The 21,988-nt window shown below is 32.9% G+C and overlaps 2 protein-coding genes across 11 annotated transcripts; one reads left to right on the forward strand and one right to left on the reverse strand.

Annotated features, from left to right (window-relative positions):
- On the reverse strand, nt 1-6,384 carry LOC123913242 (beclin-1-like protein). Its single transcript, XM_045963893.1, has 10 exons — nt 6,174-6,384; nt 4,491-4,816; nt 4,144-4,314; nt 2,890-3,014; nt 2,644-2,692; nt 2,312-2,470; nt 1,815-1,900; nt 1,485-1,556; nt 927-1,076; nt 1-465 (listed from the first exon to the last, which is right to left on the reverse strand). Exons 1-10 carry the CDS (start codon nt 6,319-6,321, stop codon nt 228-230), a joined length of 1,524 nt encoding a protein of 507 aa, XP_045819849.1. The 5' UTR covers nt 6,322-6,384; the 3' UTR covers nt 1-227.
- Nucleotides 6,385-11,526: 5,142 nt separating this feature from the next.
- On the forward strand, nt 11,527-20,627 carry LOC123913243 (protein LNK2). Of its 10 annotated transcripts, none has more exons than XM_045963901.1 (8): nt 11,527-12,055; nt 14,436-14,745; nt 14,974-15,103; nt 15,672-15,978; nt 17,712-18,413; nt 18,519-18,676; nt 18,876-19,238; nt 19,336-19,688. In XM_045963901.1, exons 1-7 carry the CDS (start codon nt 12,032-12,034, stop codon nt 19,210-19,212), a joined length of 1,968 nt encoding a protein of 655 aa, XP_045819857.1. In that variant the 5' UTR covers nt 11,527-12,031; the 3' UTR covers nt 19,213-19,238; nt 19,336-19,688. The 10 variants fall into 10 exon arrangements, with proteins under 10 accessions (XP_045819857.1, XP_045819853.1, XP_045819858.1 ...); XM_045963897.1 differs by having other exon boundaries at nt 11,575-12,055; nt 14,436-14,775; XM_045963902.1 differs by lacking the exon at nt 19,336-19,688 and adding an exon at nt 20,031-20,627 and having other exon boundaries at nt 11,592-12,055.
- Nucleotides 20,628-21,988: the final 1,361 nt, after the last annotated feature.

The following is a 21,988-nucleotide window of genomic DNA, read 5'->3' on the forward strand; positions in this document are numbered from 1 at the left end:
TGAGCACCCAACAATATCATGATTTCCAATAAATATGAACAGTAACACATTTTGACGACGAACTGGACTATATTAAAAGTTCCAGAGTAAATTAATAAAACAGCACATATGCTGTTAGTATTGAGTACTACTCACTAATGATCCAACTAAACATGTATGAACCTATAAAGACAAAATAGTTCTATGTACACATATGTATGTTGCCTAAATCCTAGAATATGTTATGTTCAGTTTCTGGATTCAGATTTGACGTCGGTACCACGTTTTGGGTACAAAGACCCTACAGCTGGCACTTCGGCATGTGAAGATACCATTGCTGAAAGAGGTTGAAAGTTGGTATTTCCAACAAACCAATACAGAGCCCATTTCAAATTACAGAGTGTGTACTTGAGTGCTTTCGTCCAATTTTCCTGCTTATTGAAGCTTTGGGTGATGGAATAGTTTTCCACTTTGTCATTCTCAATCCTAAACAAAAAAAACAGCACAGATATTTGTCACTCTCAATGCTACAAACTAACGCACGATACTCAAACTTACGGTTTGATATATGATTCTCAAATTACTAGCAAGAACGCCTAATCAGATAAGGAGGTGGGGTGGGGTAGCTCAACTAGTTTGAGCTAAGGAAATTGAAGGAGCTAAAGGATTGGGGTTGGTGAAGGAGAAAATACTAACATAAACTAATATGCTAACATTTGCATATAAAAAAAAAAAAAACCCTAATATAATAACATCATAAGTAAACCATTATTTTCTCCTTTCACAATCAAGTAAAAAGGTGTAAACTTGACTACTTGATTTCATAAAAGATGAACATGATGGTACCGATGTGAAATTTGTGCTTATCCAATGCAAATAAATGATCACATAGTACTGAAAGATAAAATTCACTATACTAATAATATATTATATGCAACAATACTTACTTATAAGGTAGCTTGAAACATTTCTCAGGTGGTATGTTATTCTCTTGGTCCTTAGAATTGGCAAATTCTGCAAAATCCTTGAGGCATGCTAAAAACAATGTCATTGCTTTGTCATAACGAGTACTCCAGAACAAGTTGACTGGACCAAACCTGCAAAGCGTAGCCAATAATAATGGCATGGTAAACAAGTTTAAGAACAACTCTAAAGGCAACAAGTTCGTTATATTATTTTGTCTGCAACATTTATATTAGTATGACTCAGAACACCAACCACAATATCACCACAGCAATACAGAACCCGAGCCAGGGGAAAAGACACGGCCCTTGATATTATAAAAACAACAAAAATGCAACTCCAAAGTTTATTCTGGTGTTAAATTAAAAAAGTAAATAGCAAAACTAAAATGCAGACAAATTGAAATTGCTTCCAGCCAATCAGCTGGTACATCTGTTTTTCTTCCATGCATTATATCTAATATTTTTGCTCAATTTTAATTATATACTTCAAAAAAAAATCATAAAGACAATTACACAAGTAGAAACAGAATGCGCACTTACAGCTCATAAGTACTCTTGCTGGTGTCTGTGATTCGAGGGTAGCTACCCATAGGAATGATTTTTATTCGGTATCTAAAAAGTAATGAGTTAAGGACATGTTACAAGTCATAATAAATTTTATGTAAAATGTAATGTGACGATAAAATAAAAAGTGGACGTAGAAGCAAATAGGCTCTTGTACAAACTTGGTATCCCACCACCAGATGTAAAAATCTGCATTGAACTGGTCTCGTCAGTTCATGATTATATTATTACATTGAGACATAAGAGAAATTCTATCATATTAACAATACCAGCTATTAATCTGATATGCTTAATGAAAAAGGATACTGAAACTTCGGTCGGAAATACTGGCACATTGTATGAAGAAGAAGGCAAGCTTGGCCCCACGCAGCATTGATCTCATCCCATTCTACCTAAATGTTTCAAAAATAGTAAACATCATATCAAATTAATAAATCTTGAACATGAAAGATGAAGGACCCAAGATTGAGAACTACAAGACAGAAAATTCTTCAGGAAAAAACTTAATTAACTTATAACTATATATGCAAATCATCAAATGAGGGAAGGACAAATGCAAGTGCCAAGGTTGTCAAACTCTCAACCAGCTACAATGAAACAATATATTTTATAGAGGAAATAGCAAAACATGAGTGCAAACACACACCATGAAGTTGAACATATCATCAATAAGTTATCCATATACATTTATATAAATGAGTTCTACGCATATACAAGTGCACCTAAATCAAACCATACATATTGAATTTACAACACATTGACACAACAATAAAAACCATGAAATAACATGCTAGGCATCTTACTGGAATTTTGGGGAGTCTTCCAAGCCGAAAATTGTTGATTGTTCCAAACTCTCCATCATGAGAAATGGGAAAGGCGTCATTGAGCACGTTTGTTCTCTTCAACAATTCTAAATGTGCTTGTGAAACTTCAATCTTGGCCAAAATAGCATCTCTCTCCTCCTGTTGATTGAAATATTTTTGCACAATGCTCAGACTTTGAAGTTCCGTTTTTTTTCCCAAAAATAAACAGGACACAGATGTTCTTATGCAAGTTGCTTGAAGTTTTTGTTACAAAAGCATCTCAAGAATCTCAATACTCTGTAAAGTAAAACATAAATAAAACACTAACATACCTGATGAGAGATCAATTGAAACTGAAAATTATTGAACTCATGCCAATACCTGTTACACATTCAGACATGTAAAATCAATCATCGAAATAAAGTATCCGTACACACTAAAGAAGAAGAGAAAAAAGATTGATAAAAAATTTATTTTGGGGATTGAGGGGTGAGGTTAGGGATTTTAGTATCTTGAACTATGGTATTTTTATTTGAAAATATAATATTGCTAAGGACAGAGTTACAGTGAAAATATACCGCTCCTCCAATTCTTTGAAGCGGCTAGATTTCAACTCAAGTTCCTTCAGTTCAGCATTTACTTCAGCATTTTGTCTCTCTGATTCTTCAATTGCTGCTTCTAGTCTTCTTTCTTCTTCTTCAATCTTGACCATCATTTTAAGTGGTAAGTAATTTATTAGGCTTTGGAATAAAACATAATGGTACACTAAACAAAATGGTGTTAATCAAACCAGTATTTCTTTAAATAAAGACACGTGTAATTTTTATTTAAAAAAAACTCCAAATCTCCACAATAAGCAATGATAGCCATAACTTCAAAAATTAAAGCAGATGTGAACCAATTTGATAGAACTGGACCAGAAATTAGGAAATAACAGAAACAGAACATGGGGATGCTATTTAATATCCCTCTATAACTCTATACCAACGGATCTGTCTCCTTCCAAAAGAAACTAATAACCAACTAACTGAATTCATTTACATTCTCTACCTCTATTTATATCCAACCTCTACCACCACGGTTAAGAGGGGTAACTAATTCAAATGTTTTACCAGCAATACCAAACTAAAAGTGGCTAGCCCACACAGTTCTTTGGCACATCATTATTTCTTTGAACATAACATACACATCCGTAATTGGGCACCTGTTGCTAACACATTAATCAAGACTTCAAGATTGAAAAGGATAGCATCAATTTCTAATTTATATGGAAAATATCAGTTTGCTTTCTGGCTTTCGGGTATACATAATATTGCACATATATAATTCCTAAATAGAAGTAATATTAGGGAATTACACAAGAGGAGAGATTAAAATATGATGGCAGTTTTGATTTCACACCGATAACAGAACTGATCTTGAAACGACACCACGAGAAAGTGTAGCTTCCAAATCAAAGTATGTCATGGCTCTTGAAAGGTTTGGAATCTTGAAAAATGCAAAATAACACAAAAATATATCCAAATTTGGTCTGCTGTGTATTTATGGTTGCAATAGCATATGTAGTTATTAATATTATTCCAATATTTCATAACAAATTTCAAATTATTTATGGTGTGATGTCACCCTTCTCTAAACAACCAAGGAAAATAAATTTGAATTGAAATGCTTCCAACTTGTAATGTGTGATCAAATACTATATCCAGAATAAGCCAATATAACAAAAAAACGCGTACCAGCCATATATTCAAACAAAGTAAATAGAAGTTATGAATATATGACTAATGGTTTAAACTAATATACACATTGGAGATAATAAACCTGATGAGCACCTTCAATTTCTCCTTAAGAAAATCAGCCTCGCTGAGGACATCTTTGGCTTCCCCCTCCAAGCGTTTAAGACAGGCTTCATATGCTTCAATGTCCCTATTTACATCTTCGACCTCTTTATCAAGCTTATCAGACAAAACCCGCATGCAGTCAAGGCATAAAGGTTGTTCAACCTGAAACCGCAATAACATGCACTATGATCTACTATACTCTTTATCAATCAAAACACTTCTATTTTAAGAAATAACCATTTTTTCCAAAAAAAATCACTCAAAATGCTGGCAAATATAAAAAAGTATATTTCCAATTTAAATTAAAAAAAAAAACACGCAGGTTTATGTATGAAAACCTGTGTCTGTGTTGTGGCTATCTCAAATGCTCGAGTCAGGACAGTAATAGTTGAATTAAATCCAGAGTTATGAGGTGGCATATGACCTCCATGATCAACCCCCGGGGACGATGAATTGCCCCCACCTCCATCAGATGCAGATTCCGACTTGTAAACAACCACAAATGACTCTTCCATCATCTTTCCAGGCTGGGAAGTATCACCACGAGGCCGAGGAGGAACTCCTTGAGCCTGAGGTCTTTGCTTTGGCAACACAACATAAGAGTTGTCCATTTTAGTTGTACTCATCACACTGCTAGCACCATGCATGGATGACCCTTGCATCCCTACACACACATTCATTGAATCCATATCTGAGTATAACCATCACAATAACTCTTGTTCGAATAATTAAAATATACACAAGATGAATGCATCGATAATCTTCATTCTAGAAATAGAAAACCATTTTTTTTACCATTTAAAATCAAAATTAGCATCTGCAAAAAAAAAATGCATGCAGAAAATAAGTCTATATCGAGAACAAATATTCATGCACAAACTAGTGAACTGTACAATTGAAGAAACACCCATTTTAAGGGGCCGTTTGGATTGGCTTATTTTTTAGCTTATAAAATATAGCTTATGCAAATAAATAAGTTTTTATGTTAATTCATAAGTTCTCACTAACGAATAAGCTGTTTTTTCATAAACTACCTTGACAAGCATATGAATAATACATAAAAGCTTATATATTTGCATAAGTTGTTTTACATGAGCTAAAAAATAAGTCAACCAGACAGGCCCTAAATCAACATTAACAATATCCATTCTAATTGTACTAACTACTAGTACTAAACACACACGCTCACCAACTTGATATAAAATCCTTGCACCATTACATGCATTAATTGCCTCTATGGGCCTGTTTGGATTCAGCTTATTTTTGAGCTTATGAAAATAACTTATGCAAATAAATAAAGTTTTATGTTAATTCACAAGTGTTCACTAACAAAAATTGTATTTTTATGAGCTGTTTTCTCACAAACTTCCTTGAAAAACTTATAATAATGCATAAAAGCTTATTTATTTGAATAAGTTGTTTCGCATAAGCTCAAAAATAAGTCAATCCAAACGGGCCCTGTATCATGAATAAATCATCACAATCATTCTCATTCGCAAATAATCGCAATAAAATACCCCAAAACTCACATAATAAAACAGCACTCATCGTCAATTAAAGCAACTAACAAACAACAAAATCCATTCTAGCTCTAGCTATACTCAGTACACACAATTAAAGGGATGATCCTCCTACACATAAATGCATTGATCGCCTCTATTTTTTTGTCTTAACCCTCCGGTTCACAGGAAAAAAGGTGTCTTGATAATCAGGAATACAGCTGGAAGTTAAGTAAAATAAAGATCGACCAAAAATTGTTTCAGTCAGGAATCGAACTCGGGAACTCGCAATCAATAGAAAAAAGTATAACAATCATCAAAATCGAATCGAGTAATTAAAATTCACACCACACAAACGCAATAAAATTCATTCTTCAATCCAACAATTAAATAAATAAACAAACGAGAATAATATCTGCAATTAAACTATCCTAAATTGAAAGAAGCGGTGGATGGGAAAATGGAAGCGTGAATTGAGTGAAAAGGAACGTTGAGAAAACCCTAAGAGAGTATTGAACTAACCGGAGCGAGAAGGGTCGTTGAAGAACTTGTCGGCATAAGAATCGACGCCGACGATGCAGAGTGGATTGCGGCAGTTCTGACAAACCCATCGGGGGACATTCGGATCCACCGGCAAGCTCCGGCTCCGACCCTTTTTCGTGTCTCTCATTCTTTCCTACTCAATCACAAAACAAAATCAACGCTTTTCATTTTATTTATTTTTTGGAAAGTTTATTTAATTTTTTGAAAACCAAACACCTTTTCATAAATAAAAAAAAAAAACTTATTTATATTTCTTTCCTATTTAAAATTAAAAAAAAAGGTTATTTATATTTCTTCGTTTCAAATTATGCGTCATTTTATTTATAAAATACAAGATTTATTTTGAGAGAATCCAAATTTAATTTAATTATCATACTTTATTTATTTAATCCAAACCCTTCTTTTGATAATCAAAGATTAATACAAAAAAGAAAAGTTATTTTATGGGTGCGTTTGATGTGATAAAAATAAGAGATCGGACAGTACAATTTCAGTTGAGTTGTATTGTGTATGATTTTATACCTATTTTTGGGACCAGACATATATTAGTTTAATTTAGGCAAAATTACACAGTAGACTCTTTATCTTTTTTTTTGTAATATTTTGATCATTTATCTTATTTTGGTAACATTTTGGTGCTTTATCTTTTTTTTTAATACTTTGGTCCTTTATGTTGTTTTATTTGTAACATACAGGTCCTTTATTTTTTTAAATAAATAAGATAAAGGATCAAAATGTTACAAAAAAATGGAACTAATATGTTACAAATAAAAAAATATAAAGGACTAAAGTGTTACGAAAAAAAGAAGATAAAAGACCAAAATGTTACAAAAAAAAATAAATGACCAAAGTATTACAAAAAATAAGATAAATGACGTGTAGCGTAATTTTACCCTTAATTTGTATACTTAGTTTAATTTATTTTCTTGATTAAAAAAATAGTTTAATTTATTTTCTAAATAACTCTATTGAGACCATAATATTTTATTGGCTTTTGTCAGAAATACGCAACTTACTGGAGCAATGTTATTGTCTATCGGGAGGACTCCAACAAGAAAAGTGTGAAAAAAAGTTGAATTTCTTTTGTAGACACATGGTGGACTAAAACTGAAAAATCAACATTGGAGGTGCTCTAAGAAACCAAGTTCTAAAGGATTCAATATACCACAAATTCATGTTAAGCCGTGGGGAAGGAAAAATCGTAAGGTCAAGATTTGAGGTAGTGTCAATCAAGGTAGCATAGTGATGAAATATTTGGGATGGTCCTTTCAGTATGCTAACACGGTGGAGGGAGCTTGTGTAAGATATGGCTTCATGGATGTTTAATTGCTTAGCCAAATTAAGACCGTGGCAAATAGCTTGAATATCAACAAAAGTATCTTTGTGCAATCTGATATGTGGCGGCGAACCCTGTGATCTAAGTGCCATAGGAGTAGCAAAGTAAATCTCTAGAACCAACTTTGATATAGGAATCAAGACAACTATCATCAACATTATTAATAGTACAATTAAGAAGGGACTGATTCCATCTAACCCAACAATCACTACAAATGCGAGGGGACTATATAGAAGCAAGAATTGAAGGTTGAGGTCATGTTTCGAATCTCCATAATAAGACGAAAGAGGGGCAACTTTTGTAAAATAACTCGTGGTTTATTCTTATATTTATAAAAGGGATTCATCGGCTCTGATACCATTCTTGGATCATAAAAGGGGTTCGAGGATCATTACATTGAGCCTAGAAGAACCACATAAGTGAATTTGATACAACGTTTTAACCCAAAATTTTAACTTAGTATGTTTATGGGTCCTCTCACTTTATAAAGTGTTCAATATCAATTTTTCCATCAAATATAGGACTCAACTCACACTTGTAGTATTAACACTAATCTATTATTTGTCATTTTTTTTATTTGTTAGACAGAGTGATAAATACTACTAATAAAACATGAGATCTCAAATTTGAATTTGAATTTAGAGATTCCAGCTTAACCTAACAATATTAAATTATCGGTTGACTTATAACTTATAAATGCGTACAAGATTTTTTTTAGATAAACAAAATGGCAAGCCGTTAAAAATTCATACATATAAGTGAAGGGACTTGAAGTTTGAACTCCAATCATAACATCTAATTTAACAATTTTGATATTTTCACTAGTTAAACTAAGATTTGTACATGAGACTTGTCTATCTCAAACGAGAAACATTATTTTTCTTATAATATTAATATTTTGATATATGTTGAGGATTAGTTGAAAATATTTGATTGGATTGAGAGTTAAATAATAATTTACGATCGATTAAACCCGATAAAACCGTCTATAATATATATGCTGATAAGTGGACAAAATTGGATTATCTGGTTGTCTTAAAGAACAAGTTTTTTTTTTTTTTATCAGTTCTTAAAGAACAAGTTTGTTTACATGATGTAAGACATCAATTTGCAAATCCGATCAAAACTGTTAATAAAACACAAAAATAAAAAAAATATAAATGTATTTCTGAAAGTAATATGACTTTGTGTATTGTTTAAAAAATTGACTAGAACTGAAAAATTGCTCAATAATTTGACTACGACAAAAAAAAAATCTATTCAATGCAATATACTAATCGAAGTTTTATAACCATATACACGTTTTACCTCCTCCACTTTTACTTAAAAGAAAAAAAAAAGTCTTTGATCTTGATCTATTGATGTTGAAACATAACTATTCATGTATCTATGTATAATATATCTATGTATTTTATTTTATTTTGAATAATAATAATACAAGAAAAGTTTGTACTTTTTTAAACCCATATAAGCTTAGACAATGTATATTTAGATAATATGTTATGGAGGATTTCTTCTAAATTCTTGACACCAAAATTTGTGTCCTTTAAAAAAAAATTACCATTAGACACAAGTGGCAAACTCATGTGTTGAGAGTTACTTCATGGATTAACGACCTTCATTTTTTTGGATTTGTCTAATACAATGTTGTAAGTTAAAATAAATACGTGGCCTAAATTGTAAGAAATTATTATGAGGTTTTAGAGTTAGAATATCTTCATTTATTCTTTCAACTTTTTCTCTCCATTGGTATAATTTTTAATAGGTTTTTAGTCCCCTTATTCTTATTGTTTTGTAGATTTGGTCATTCTATTTTAAAATATGACATTTTTTGTCCCTCCATCATGTTACTTGTATTTAGAGGTGGGAATAGGTTAGACCGAGTTAGGTTTTGCAAAGCCTGAATCTGGTCTGTCAAAAAATCGAAGATCTGAGTCTGACTTGTCGCCTATCATATGCTTATTTTTAGGCTTGAGTCTGACCTTTTGAAAATCTGATGTGACATGTTAGCCTGTTTAAAAACCTATTTCCAGGGGCGAACCAAGCTATTGACAGCCCAAGTCTCACAAAAAATCAAATTTTTTTAGAGTCTATTAAGACTCCGAATAATTTTACTTTTAGTGTATATAGGCCTTATGTCCGAAAATATCATAAGATGTCTTAAAAGAATTTAAAACAAAATTAGTGTCTTTGTAAAATTAAATTATTTTAAAACAAAATTGAAGGCCTCATTTTAATGTTCGCTTTAGGCCACATAATATGTTGGGCCGACCCTGCCTATTTCACATTAACATATTTGAATAAATAATTATATTTGATTTTAAATATATTATGAACTAATAAACCAATGTTCCTTTTGATATTTAATGTGATATTTTAGAGAATTTGACTATATATGTCATCATATTTCAATTCTAGTTTATAATAATACATTTATATATGTGAAAAACTAATGTAGATTAATAAACTTACACTATTGAAAAAGTTAATAGATTTATAATTTAGTCAAGGTACAAATTTTAATATATAAATAATAATAGTAGAAAAAATTATTCATATTAACTTAAATTGACTGGCCTAGTTGGCCTAAAAGATTTTTAAAATGGCATGTAGCGTGACATTTTTACCTAAATAGACTTATAAAAAAGTTTTGGTCTGCCCTATTTAAATAAATAGGTTGACCTGGCTTGAGCCTATGTAGGCTAGGCTATAAGTCCCTTTAGGCCTGACATATTCCCAATCTTACTTGTACTTGATTGAGTACAAAATAATAGTAGTAAGGTTGAAGTTTTCCCTCAGTTCACTTATTTATGAACTCAAACAAGATCTCACTTGAGTTTAAGCTTTCCTCAGCAAGAGAAGTGTTCCGGTGAACACTCGAAGGGGGTTGTATTATTGATATTGGATTAAATAATGTTACACAAGCCTAGACCAAAGAAGGGTCCACATGCTTAAGAATGAAAAAATCTATCTCCTATTGACTGTGAATGATCAATGCTATTTATAGAATCTTCTTCCTTCTTCTCCAAGCTCCACTACCCTGTTTTTCGGCCACCTCCTTCTTCTTCCGTGAATGACGCTCTTAGGGGTGATTATTTTTCTCCTTATCCTCTGTCACGGTGGATCATGGTGGGTGGTTGCTATCTTCTTCCTCAAGAGTCGTCAGCGTGGAAGATCATGGGGGAGGAGATATTTTCCTCTGCTTAACGCCATAATTTGAAAATGTTGGCGCCATCGCAATTCGTCTCGCCTTGCATTATTTGAAACTGTGGATTGGACCATATTGGGCCACTTCTTGTTGAGCCTTAGTAAAATATTTCTATCCACACCCGGTTCAAGAAGGGTTGAGATGACCTATCAAATCGTGTATTTCTCCCGAAAGTGAGGAGAATGCCGCCTACAACTAGAGTTTACTCGGATCATGCTTCCAAATAGCATTTTTTTAATTATAAATTGATAATGTTTATAAAAAAAAACTATAAATTGACAATGTAGTCAAGTTTAAAATGATGCTGTATATCATCATATCAAATATCCATAAAATTATAAAAAAATTTCTTTATATATACTTAATTTAAAACATGGATAGAACAAACAGCAATTAAACCTAAATTTTAAATTATGTTTTTTTTCCCTCTCTTCTCAAATGCTCGTTCTCTCTATTCGGAACTGATTGATGTTCATACTCAATAGTCAATAGTATACTATATGGTGCGAGAAATAGTATAAGTTGTCAAGATACAGGTAGAAATCACATGTCTAAATTACTTAGTTGAAATAACACAATTGTTTGGCATTGTAGACCAAACCACACAAGTTGATTTTTTGTCTTAGTGCTAAAACAATCTTAGCCTCAAATTAAAAAGCCAAACGCAGCCACGAAAGCGACCTCATAAACAACAAGAACCACCAAACACGTCCTTAATGGACCCCACCCAGCTCATAAACCAAACCCAACGAAAAAAACCCCAAAACGACACCCAAAAATCCTAAACGCAAAATAAAAAAATAAAAAACCCAAACCAATGAAATTTCAGCATTTGATAGAGCAATTTCAAGCCACTACTTTAGATACGCTTCGTTTCACACGTGTAGGTCCCACTCTTCTGTTTCTACAATCTACACCATTCACATACTCACGTGACAATCACGTGAACTCAATACCCCATTCACACATTCGTTTCTCTCTCTAGAAACAAACTCCGTACCGTTTTCTTTGTGGATTTTGCAACTGAATGCTCTTTCTTCTTCTTCTCTCTGTTTTCTCTTTCAAATTCGCATATTCTTCTTCTCTCTCTATACTTTTTTTCACTGTTTCACTGTGTTAGTACTATTTGAAGTGTGAAACGACGCTGTTTTGTTAGTTTCTGTGATTGATTTCATGGTGTGTGTTTCACTGTGAGCTTGTGTGTAGTGATTCCGGCGATGATTGAGCTAATTCAACGTGTAGTTGTTAATTCTGGATTCGTTTTTGTGAATTGTTTTGCTCAATTTATAAGAAATGTTTGATTGGAACGACGAAGAGGTGAGTAAATTTTTATCAATTTTTGATATTTAATTTTGGAATTTTCTTTTATAATTCTGTTCTAACTCAATTATGGATCTTGATTTATTTATTTTTGGAATAAACCATCGATTTAGTACTTAAAAAAGTGGTTTTTAGTTGTTATTAGATAGATGTGCTTAGATTCTTGTTATTGCTATGAATTTGATGATTTGGTGTGTGATTGTTTGTGGTGGTTTAAACATGGAATTACTAGTAGTAGCACATGATTGAAGATGTTGTTTGTGTAATTGGAAATTTTTGTCTAATCTTGCTTCTATTGAGTTTTACTTTTGGTGAAATGTTTATGATGTTTTTGGGAATTTAACAACTTAAGGAGTAAATATTGGAAATTGTAGCAAACCTCTGAGCTAGAATGAGAGAGAGAGAGAGAGAGAGAGAGAGAGTTGCTCAGTTATGAATTTGTTTTGAGGTTATTGCTAGAGTGGGTAAGTTCTTATGAGGTCTACGCGGACTGATGATTGTATATCACTCAAAACTTTGACGTCGATTGGCATAGTCACTTTTAAGTAGAAGTTTAGCGTTTTCCACGTCGTTGTAGCCGAAGATAGTGTGACCTGGTCGGTGTTGATTAGATAAAAAAAAAAGTGGAAAACAAATTTAGTTTGAGGTATGATGCAATAATATCTATTTTCTTTGTATTCGCCAAACCGGCACATATTAGGTCACCGTCTCAGTCATTAGGATGAGTAATACCACAAGCGAAACAGAGAGCGGCATCTCTTAAAGTTTCCACCGTAGACCATATGCGATACTTCTCCACCCTAGAAGCCACCTCTGTTTTGATGTTTGTTGAATTATTGAAACTTATATCAAGCACAGAAAGTTAAAGGCTACGTTGTATGAATACGGGTACGGGATACATAAATTTTTGGAAATACTTAGTTACGGCTACGTTAAAAATTTACGATGAAATGTCTTTCATAAATATTACATTTAACAAAAAAATACAACAAAGCGTCTTTCATAATTTACTATATCACAAATCATAACAGAATTAGGAAATAAATATAAAAAAATTAAGAAAATTAGGATAGAAAGGTGATATTTACACAATGGGAGTTGGATAAATGTTATTTATGTAGTAAAATATTGAGAAGGAATATACAATATAATTGAAAAAGTATCAACATGACAACATCATAGAAAAATAACTAGAAAACCTAATTTTATAATTTTTTTCGTAGTAAAAGAAAAATATGTATTCATTTATTAGACTGCGGGTACGTAGTAAAAAGTACCCACAAGTATCCAATAAATTATTTTACAAATTAATTTTGGTATGTACTTGGTACTTACCCACGAGTACCAGGTACAACATGAATTTTGGAGTACCCCTGCTTCAGAGGTTAAAGGGGAAATAATTAAGAAAATTTTGGAGATTTCAGAATTTTCCGAAGTTGAATTTAGATAGATGATGATGATATAGGTATATATATATGGTTAAAAGAGACAGGAATATACAGTGGATATATATATAGTTTAAGCTCCATCTTAGTTTAAGTTCCTATTCCTATCTCTAAGTCTCTAACAATTGCGTCAATTCTGATGTGGAAATGGTAATAAAAGAGTATACTAGATGGTCCTATGACTATAGTCACTACCAGATTCCTTAAATCAAGTTTTGCACCGATGTGGTATAATGGAGATGGGAGGTTATCATAATTGTCAGGAAATCCAGAGAAAGATTACAAAAACAAGAATAAGCGATGCTTTTGCAAAAAAAAATCTATCAGAATTTTGGTTGATTTTTGATGTGTCACCTCTGTTGATTGCATAGCAGGGATGGAAGTAGAGGATTAGGGCAAAAAACTGTTAGCAGCCCACTAAAATATAGTAAATAAACAGATAATTGAGGGAATAAACAGAAATTGCTCAATAGTAGATAATTAATTGTAATAATAAGGAGAGAATAAATAAAGACCATCCCACAAATAATTAATTGGGAGGTGCTTTTGAGCTATAGCCTCAATCTACCTTAGAAATAATTTTTTTTGTTGGTGAATTCTACCTTAGAAATTATTTTAAATATAATAATTCTGAAATGATTCTATGCAATTATAACAACTGGGGTAATTATGAGTCCTTGTAATTATTATGACAAGTTGTATACTGTATGTAATATTCTCTGATGGTAATTTAGACACACAAATCCCATCACGTCTTTCATCTCTTTTCCTTCTCAATAGATGATTTTCTATCGTCTAATCCTCATTTTTCATGCATTTCCTTCTTTCTTGTGTCTACTTATGTTGCTACTATCAGCATCTAAAGCCTACTCTTATTTTTTACTTAAACACTGTCAAAATAATATCAATGTTTAATAATGGAAAATTTTCAGCTTGCTAATATAATATGGGATGAGGGAGGAGAGAGTGATGATCATATTGTGCCTTTTCCGGAGGCAAGTGAAGATCTTAGAAACAAGAAAGAAGTGAATCAGGAAGCAGCCACATGTAAGCTTACCAAACGGAAGCAACCAGAGACGAACACTGATTGTCATGAAAATCTAGGAAGCAGTTCGAACGTTAATAATAGTGGAGGACTACTTGCCTCGGGATATGGAGCAAGCTCGTGGCCTGACTCGTCTTTATCCAGTGCAGCTAAAATTGATCAGGGTTCTATGGGTACTGAACTTTCTAAAAATCGAGGTGAACTTAGCAAACTCAGTACATCAAGAGGTGGTAAAATTGTTGCTGGAATTATAAGTAGATAGCAAGTCTCATATTTGTCTATGTGTTTTATGTGTTTTTTGTTTGTGCAGGCGTCTGTCTGCTCATGTTTTTATGTGCTTGCATCCCACCTTCATAATATGAAAATAATGAACATGCATGATATTAGCTGTATTTTCCATTCCTAATTGTATAAATGTTTGACAGAAGAGACCACACAGCATGAAAAGGATGCTCAATTTTTCCAAAATGCCGAAGAAGGTAAAGAACAAGGTGATTTTGTTGATTATGACTGGGCTAACATAGGAAGTTTTGATGACCTTGATCGAATTTTCAGGTAAAGTAGATTATCTTTATTATTCTATATCTGATACAAGCATATGTCTGATAGCATTTTAGCATTATGATCACTAATGTCCTGGATTTATTTGTATTGATTTATTTCCTAAATCTCCGAAGTGTGTAAGATGGACTAAACTCTTCTGTTAACCTAAGTGTTGTATTCCCCACTTTTCACAATTGTTTACAAACTGCTCCATCTTAGTAAGTTACTTCAAATTTATTCTGTGAAACTTATGTGCAGCTATGCCATGTAGCTGCAACAATAGAGTAAAATCATGCAAAGTGAAATAGGGATGATTCTGATGTGAAATTTTGGAACACCTTTACTCTTTAAACTAGGAAACAGGGCTTTGTGTTTCTAATTTTTGAACTTTGATAATTGTCAGTGGGTAGTTTTATTTCCCCTCGGCTTTAATTCATGTCCAAGTGATGAGAAATACCAAAGTTCCTGAGTAACTAACATAAACAATTCTAGACATGCATCTATCCTTATAGTTGTTAGTCTTTGTATTTTACAACGGCATCTATCTGATTGAATATTCTCACAAGTCATGCTTTTGCAGCCATGATGACCCTATATTTGGCAATGTAAGTCTTGAGAATTCTGATGAGCTTTGGTCTGCTAAAGATGTGAGTAACAATCAAGCACATGTACCTTTGGATGCACCAAGTCCCACAGATGCTTTAAGGAATAAATCAGAGCCTTTTGAAATCAAAGAAGAACATGGTCATTGTAATGATCAATCATTTTCCCCTAGCTACGAAAAGATTTCTGGTCCTGCATATCAAAGTATACAAAATTCACACACAACGACTGATAACGTGGAATGTGCTGGAGATAGAAGTAAGCCTACTGGAAAGGAGCAGCAGGTATGTCAAGTAATTTTCAATGACCAGTCCATTATTTAGTGCTCTCTATTTGTACAGTGGAACAAATAACTTTTTCATTTTGCCATTTAGAGTCTTAGACTACATGATCCAGATATGTTAGGAAGCAGTAGTACCATATCTGCGGTCTATGGTTTATCTGTTGTATTATTGCAATAACAAAGGGATAAGGGATCCCACATAATTTTAGAAGCATATAAATATTAAAATGCTACCTTCTATAATTGCTTCCTAGTTTCTGCTATCTAGTTTATGTTTATCAACCTCCTCATAAACCAAACTTTCCAAAAGATAAACTCATTTGGTTATCTCATCTTAGATTTGTCATTTGGGGCCTAACTTAACCCCACAAAATCAACCTGTAAGGTGAAAGATGCTCGTTTTGTATAAGCTCTTTTAAGGCATTATCTCTAGTTAGCAAGTGACTTGATTTTTTTTCCAATATACCCCTTCACTCCTAACGCTATTGATGGTGGCCTGATGGATCTAGAATAGACTCGGATACCATCTTAAATTTTAGATCTAACTCAAGCCCACAAAGCCAACTTGTTAGGTGAGGGATACTCATTATTTTTATACTCCTCCCAAGCCTTCTTTGTAGTCAATGTAGGAATTTTTCCCATATTGTTATGTGTGTTTTGTATCTAACATGCCCTCTCGTGCAATAGTCATTTCATCTTGAAAAATGAACAATGTACATGTCTATATTACTTCACGAGATCCTTCTTTTCCTTGCCTCAATGAGTCCAACTTTACAATAAATGGATTTTGCTTTGGTGAAATATTGTCTCACCATCGTCTCCTCTTGTTGAAGAGACACAAGTTCATTCTCCAGCCATTTTAACTTCACATAGACTAGTAGAATACAATACTGAGCTCACCTTCACATAGACTAGTAGAATACTGAGCTCACCCGCTATGTTTCATATAGGGTCTTTTTTAACCTATACACCTTATTCCCTCCATCATTGGAGTCTTATAGGTGCTTCTGAATTGAGATAAGAAATTGATTCTTAACTAAATAAAAAGCCTTCACATGTTTATATGTGCATAAGGGAAGTTAGTTTTTTGAAATTTTGAGACTCATTCCAACAAACTTTTGATGCCATTAGTTTGAAGACTCAATCATTGTAGGATTATTTCAATTTTTTTCTTTAAGTGCTTGTCATCGAAAAGTATATTCAAACCAGCTTTTCCTCCTCCAGGTCTCCATATAGATAACGAGTCTTTCCTCACTTTCCCTCAACCTCGGAGGAAGAACCATAATTCATAAATTGAGTTGGAATCTTTTCTTCTTTATCCTTTTCTTATAAGAGTCACCACTTCCTGTATTACCTTATTACCTTATGGGACCAAAACTTGTAGTGACTTCTGAGTTAGAACCAAGACTAAGGACAATGAACCAAAATTGGTGCACAAGAGGAAAGGAAAACCCAAATTGGTCTAACAACTCCAGTTGCTTGAGATAGAGTAAGTACTGAAAACATTATTTCGTCTTTCTCCAACTCATATATTTAGAAGTTTCTAGTTGCATTTTAGCATCTTAAGGAAGCACCGGTTTTGTTGTATCCTCCTTTGTGCAATCTATTTGATTAAATTTGCATGATTTTCTTTACATTTCACACCCTTGACATAATCATGTGCCAGGGATTTTCTTCTGTTTCCTTCTCAAAGCCATCCAAGGATTTATTCTCTGTTACTTTATATATATGCAGAGTCTTAGAAAAAAGAATCAGTTGAATACCCGGAAAAAATCACAGATAAAACAAGAGGAGAAAGATTTACAGGATTTTTATGGTAATTGGTCTTCTTCAGCAACATTGGCAAGACAATTTGAGAATCAATTGACACCATCTGTTTTACAATCTTCTCCCTCTTCAATTCTTGGTCAACCGAATAAACTCCAAGGACCTGAAACACTATATCAGAACATCATAAATCCATATGCAGCACCTTCTGTGTATGGTAACCTTACTAATACATATCCTGCTATGCCAATGCTATCACAGATTCAGTCGGGAAATCTTAGGCATCAGCCAGTGCTCTCTGGGTATGAGACATCTCTTAGTTCGGTGAATGCTTTGAAAAGTTATGCAGGCTCCATCAATCCTCAAACTATGACTCCTCAGGAGAAAATTGAAAAATTGAGGCGGCGGCAGCAAATGCAGGCAATGCTTGCTATTCAGAAACAACAGCAAGTACTGGGCCACCAAGTTCCTAGCACTAGTAAATCTGTCGCGCAAAAATGCCACCCAGAAATTCAAAGTCATCTTAGCGATGGGACTGATCCTAAAATTGAAGATTTAAGTACTTACCCTCCAATTGAACAAGTTGATTCTAATACAATATCACTGGCAATTGATGATGATTTTGTTGAAGAAACCATACTGTACAGGCTTCAGGACGTTATATCAAAGGTATTGTTGAGTTGTAACTTGCTAATGTATGCTTTACAGTATAATTGTTTCCTTGTATACTAATTCGAACATGGCCTTTTATCCCGAGGCAAACTTTTTTTACAGTTAGATGTCACAACAAGACTCTGCATCAGAGATAGCTTGTTCCGGCTGGCACAAAGTGCAACACAAAGACATTATACTAGTGACACAAGCAGCACAAACAAAAATAACAATGAAGAATATGAAGTTTTTGCTAGAGAAGAAAGCAGTAGGCAGAACAGGTTAGAAAAGCTACAGTAATAATATACTACTACTTTATTTGCCAGGAGAATCTGTCTTACAGTAATAAAACTGTTAATCATATCTGTCTTACAAAAACAACCGATTCCAACATTTTTGTAATGTTACCTTCACCTTGATTGCCTTGTCAAGACTCAAGACGTTTAACCACAACTATTTTTATTGTATGAACCATGCCAGGGTGCCTGATATTGAAACAGAGACGAATTCCATTGATCGAACTGTGGCTCGTTTAGTCTTTCATAGGCCTGTGGAGTTAACAGGAAATTATTCCGACAAACTGGAGTCGCCGGTTTCAACAAAGGTGCAATGTGAAAACAAAGCAGCTAACCAAGTGGACTTCCCCATGGGATGCTTACAAGAGGAAGACTTGAGAAGTCATCAACAATTTTCTCACCTTGGGTCAGAGAATCCTTGTCAATCTTTTGAGGTCCAGCCTATGCATCAAATTAAAAACAGTCTCGGAATAACTTCAGAGAATGCATCTAACCCACAGGAGTTTGAAGCCTCTCAATGAAGAAAGAAGTTATGCAGAGTGCAAGGGTAATTCCTTATTCCTTTGATTTTTATTGCTATGCTTCCTTATTCAATTTTTATATATGAATTTACTGGTAATTCAAATGTTTTATTTTATTGTCAGCCTTCTGGATCATAACCAAGCTCGAGTATCGATGTAGAATCCTGAGAACCAGTTTCATGTTTGCATGTTATCAGTAATAAATCGTGTTTCTTTTGTTCTAAAAAACATGATATGTATCTTGGTATCTGACCATACTTGAGGTCGTGAGTGCTATGTTGTTTTAATCATAACTAGGTTAAATATGTGTAGCAAAGTCGCTCATGTCAAATTAATCATGTATGCGCTGCCTGACTTAACCATGCTTTAAAGTTTTGTTGTATTTCTGTATGTACCCCTGGCCAAACTTGTCCTTATCATGGAACAATGATATGTGTGTTAGCATTTGAAATAAAATCATAAACTTGTGATTTTTATTTGGGTTTTGAGTATAGGAGAGATGTATCTAGTGAGTGTATAAGTTTTTATGAAAGTGAGAGAATTAAATTTAGAAAAATATAAACACACACAGATGTTTGGGATTATAAGTTATTTAACCCCTTAAAAAAGTCACATGACTATATATTTTAATGCTGACCATGACCATTCATTGTTAGAGGTAATCATCAAAGTTTACTCATATTACTCTCACATAAAAATGACTCTTGCTTCTTAGGTCTTATTTAAGAATACTCTTTATCAAGAAATTGTGTTCAACAGGGATATAACAGGTTTAGGGTCATAATATATGTCTTCATCTCAATTACTTATATTTTCAGGGTGACTGTCATTCTTATATGGGGAGTTTACTTGGTTTGTCACCTCATTTCACATTGATTGCATTTCAAGTCAATGCTTATTACTTGCCAAGGTAAAAAAGATTGTTGCGGGTGTTCTGATATGTAGTGCAAAAATATGCCTACATAAAGTTGTTGTTGATGATCGCTCTCCTCCCCGTGTTGCTCAAAAACAGGTAGAATACACGACCGGAAGCTACCGGTCTTTCAATAGGATTTGAGGGGATTCTGAGTAACACGGGGGAGCAATCATCTAAGTTGTTTTGTTCCTTGCTCACAGTTGTGAGCTTAATAGGCCTGTGGCTAAGCAGTCATATCTCGAATCCATATATAGTCTAAGAATTTTGATGAAGTTGGTGCTGCGTTTTCTGCTTTTGACTTTGAAGGCTTTGTCAATGTGGAAGATGACAATGACATTCATGAGGAAATAGTCATGGGTTTGGACTTAAATTTTATTAGGAAATAGAAAAATGTAAGTAAATTGTGAACATGGATGATGGGTTGCAGTATGTTTGGGGAAGTCGATGTTCCCTTTGCATTGGGTGTCAAAATTGGTATATATATACTTTTAAGTTTTAACTATCGTCCTGATTATGCAAGATTTTAGATAACTTGGACTTATTTTAAAATAGCGGACTTCACTTATATTTTTAAATAAAATACTAATTATGATAAAGTGCCAAATGATTTTAAATATGTATAATTTTTTAAAAAAATAACTGATCTACTTGATGAAAGATTTCATTTCAATGGTTACATTGGTTAATTTCATATTTTACATACAGTTATTGAAGGTGTAAGTATATCAAATTTAGTATTTGGTGTCAATGAAAACCCTAATTCATAGAATCCAATGATTACATCTTCAATATTTTTTTTTGTAAAATATGAATTTAACCATGAATCATTGTAGCGTGTTCTTAAATAATTCATATTGTCTCAAATTTTAATCTACATAGTGAAAAGAAACTTTAATTTCAATGGTTGGGTATTTGCATTTTATGACAAGTTATTGAATGTTGCTTTTATTATTGGCTCCGGGCCGAATTCGCTGGGATTGTGTTAAAAAATCCAAATCAGATTAAATCGACGGTGAAAAATAAAACGTAAACTTTGCACAAATAAACAAAAAAGACCCTAAACAATGTGTCTCGACTCGCTTATGTTCCAAACAAAATAACCCTTGGATTAAGAAAAATGGGGGAAAATTGAAGAGGATCCAAATCTGTTTCAATAGCAGTGAACGATATATATATATTTTTTGACTAAAAATAATGATATTCGTTCATTCGAATAATCAATAGATTACATTTGATACAAATACAAATTCAACATCGCTACCAAAAAAAAAATCCGCGAACAAATTCACAACATCCAAATTAATAGCAACACGTGACATACTTTGGAGCGTGAGATTAATCGGAGAACCCTCTTATTACTTATGTTTTTTGTCTTTTAATTTGTCTACCATTAGATTAATCAAATGACTATAATTTGGAGAAGGAGAGAGAAGTAGACAATTTAAACAGAAATAATTTAAAATCTAACGAAAATGACTAACTAATGGAAACAGTCGAAACTTAAGGGACCAAATTGATACGTTTTAAACGTAAGGATCAAATTAAAACCTAAAATAAACATAAGAAAACAAATGTGTATTTAAGCCTATTTTTTATTGACTAAATTTTCTATAATTCCTTTATTGTTTTTGTATTGTTCCTATTTTTTTTCTCCATTTTTATATATAGAGTCATATATAATATTTTTATTGTTTTTGTTTTTTTTATAATTTTTTTTACTAAATTTTCTATAATTTTTGTATTGTTTTTTTATTTGTTCATCTTTTTAGTTTTTCTTGTTGCTATTTTGGTCCTATTTTTATTCCTTCTATAGCTATGTAATTTTTTTGTTCCCCGCTTTAAAATGTGTTAAATGCCAAA

Source organism: Trifolium pratense, linkage group LG3 (assembly GCF_020283565.1).
Source record: "Trifolium pratense cultivar HEN17-A07 linkage group LG3, ARS_RC_1.1, whole genome shotgun sequence".
Lineage (NCBI taxonomy): Eukaryota > Viridiplantae > Streptophyta > Magnoliopsida > Fabales > Fabaceae > Trifolium > Trifolium pratense.

Bases quoted from the DNA above. Each gene is read 5' to 3' on its own strand.
- LOC123913242 (XM_045963893.1), bottom strand. From the start codon at position 6,321: ATGAGAGACACGAAAAAGGGTCGGAGCCGGAGCTTGCCGGTGGATCCG. The intron at 2,693-2,889 runs GTATATTTTCAC...AATGTGTAACAG, and splicing joins TTCAAAGAATTGGAGGAGCG to GTATTGGCATGAGTTCAATA. The intron at 466-926 runs GTAAGTATTGTT...TTTTTTGTTTAG, and splicing joins TGTTTCAAGCTACCTTATAA to GATTGAGAATGACAAAGTGG.
- LOC123913243 (XM_045963896.1), top strand. From the start codon at position 12,032: ATGTTTGATTGGAACGACGAAGAG. The intron at 14,779-14,973 runs GTAAAATTGTTG...AATGTTTGACAG, and splicing joins ACTCAGTACATCAAGAGGTG to AAGAGACCACACAGCATGAA. The intron at 18,677-18,875 runs GTTAGAAAAGCT...GAACCATGCCAG, and splicing joins GAAAGCAGTAGGCAGAACAG to GGTGCCTGATATTGAAACAG.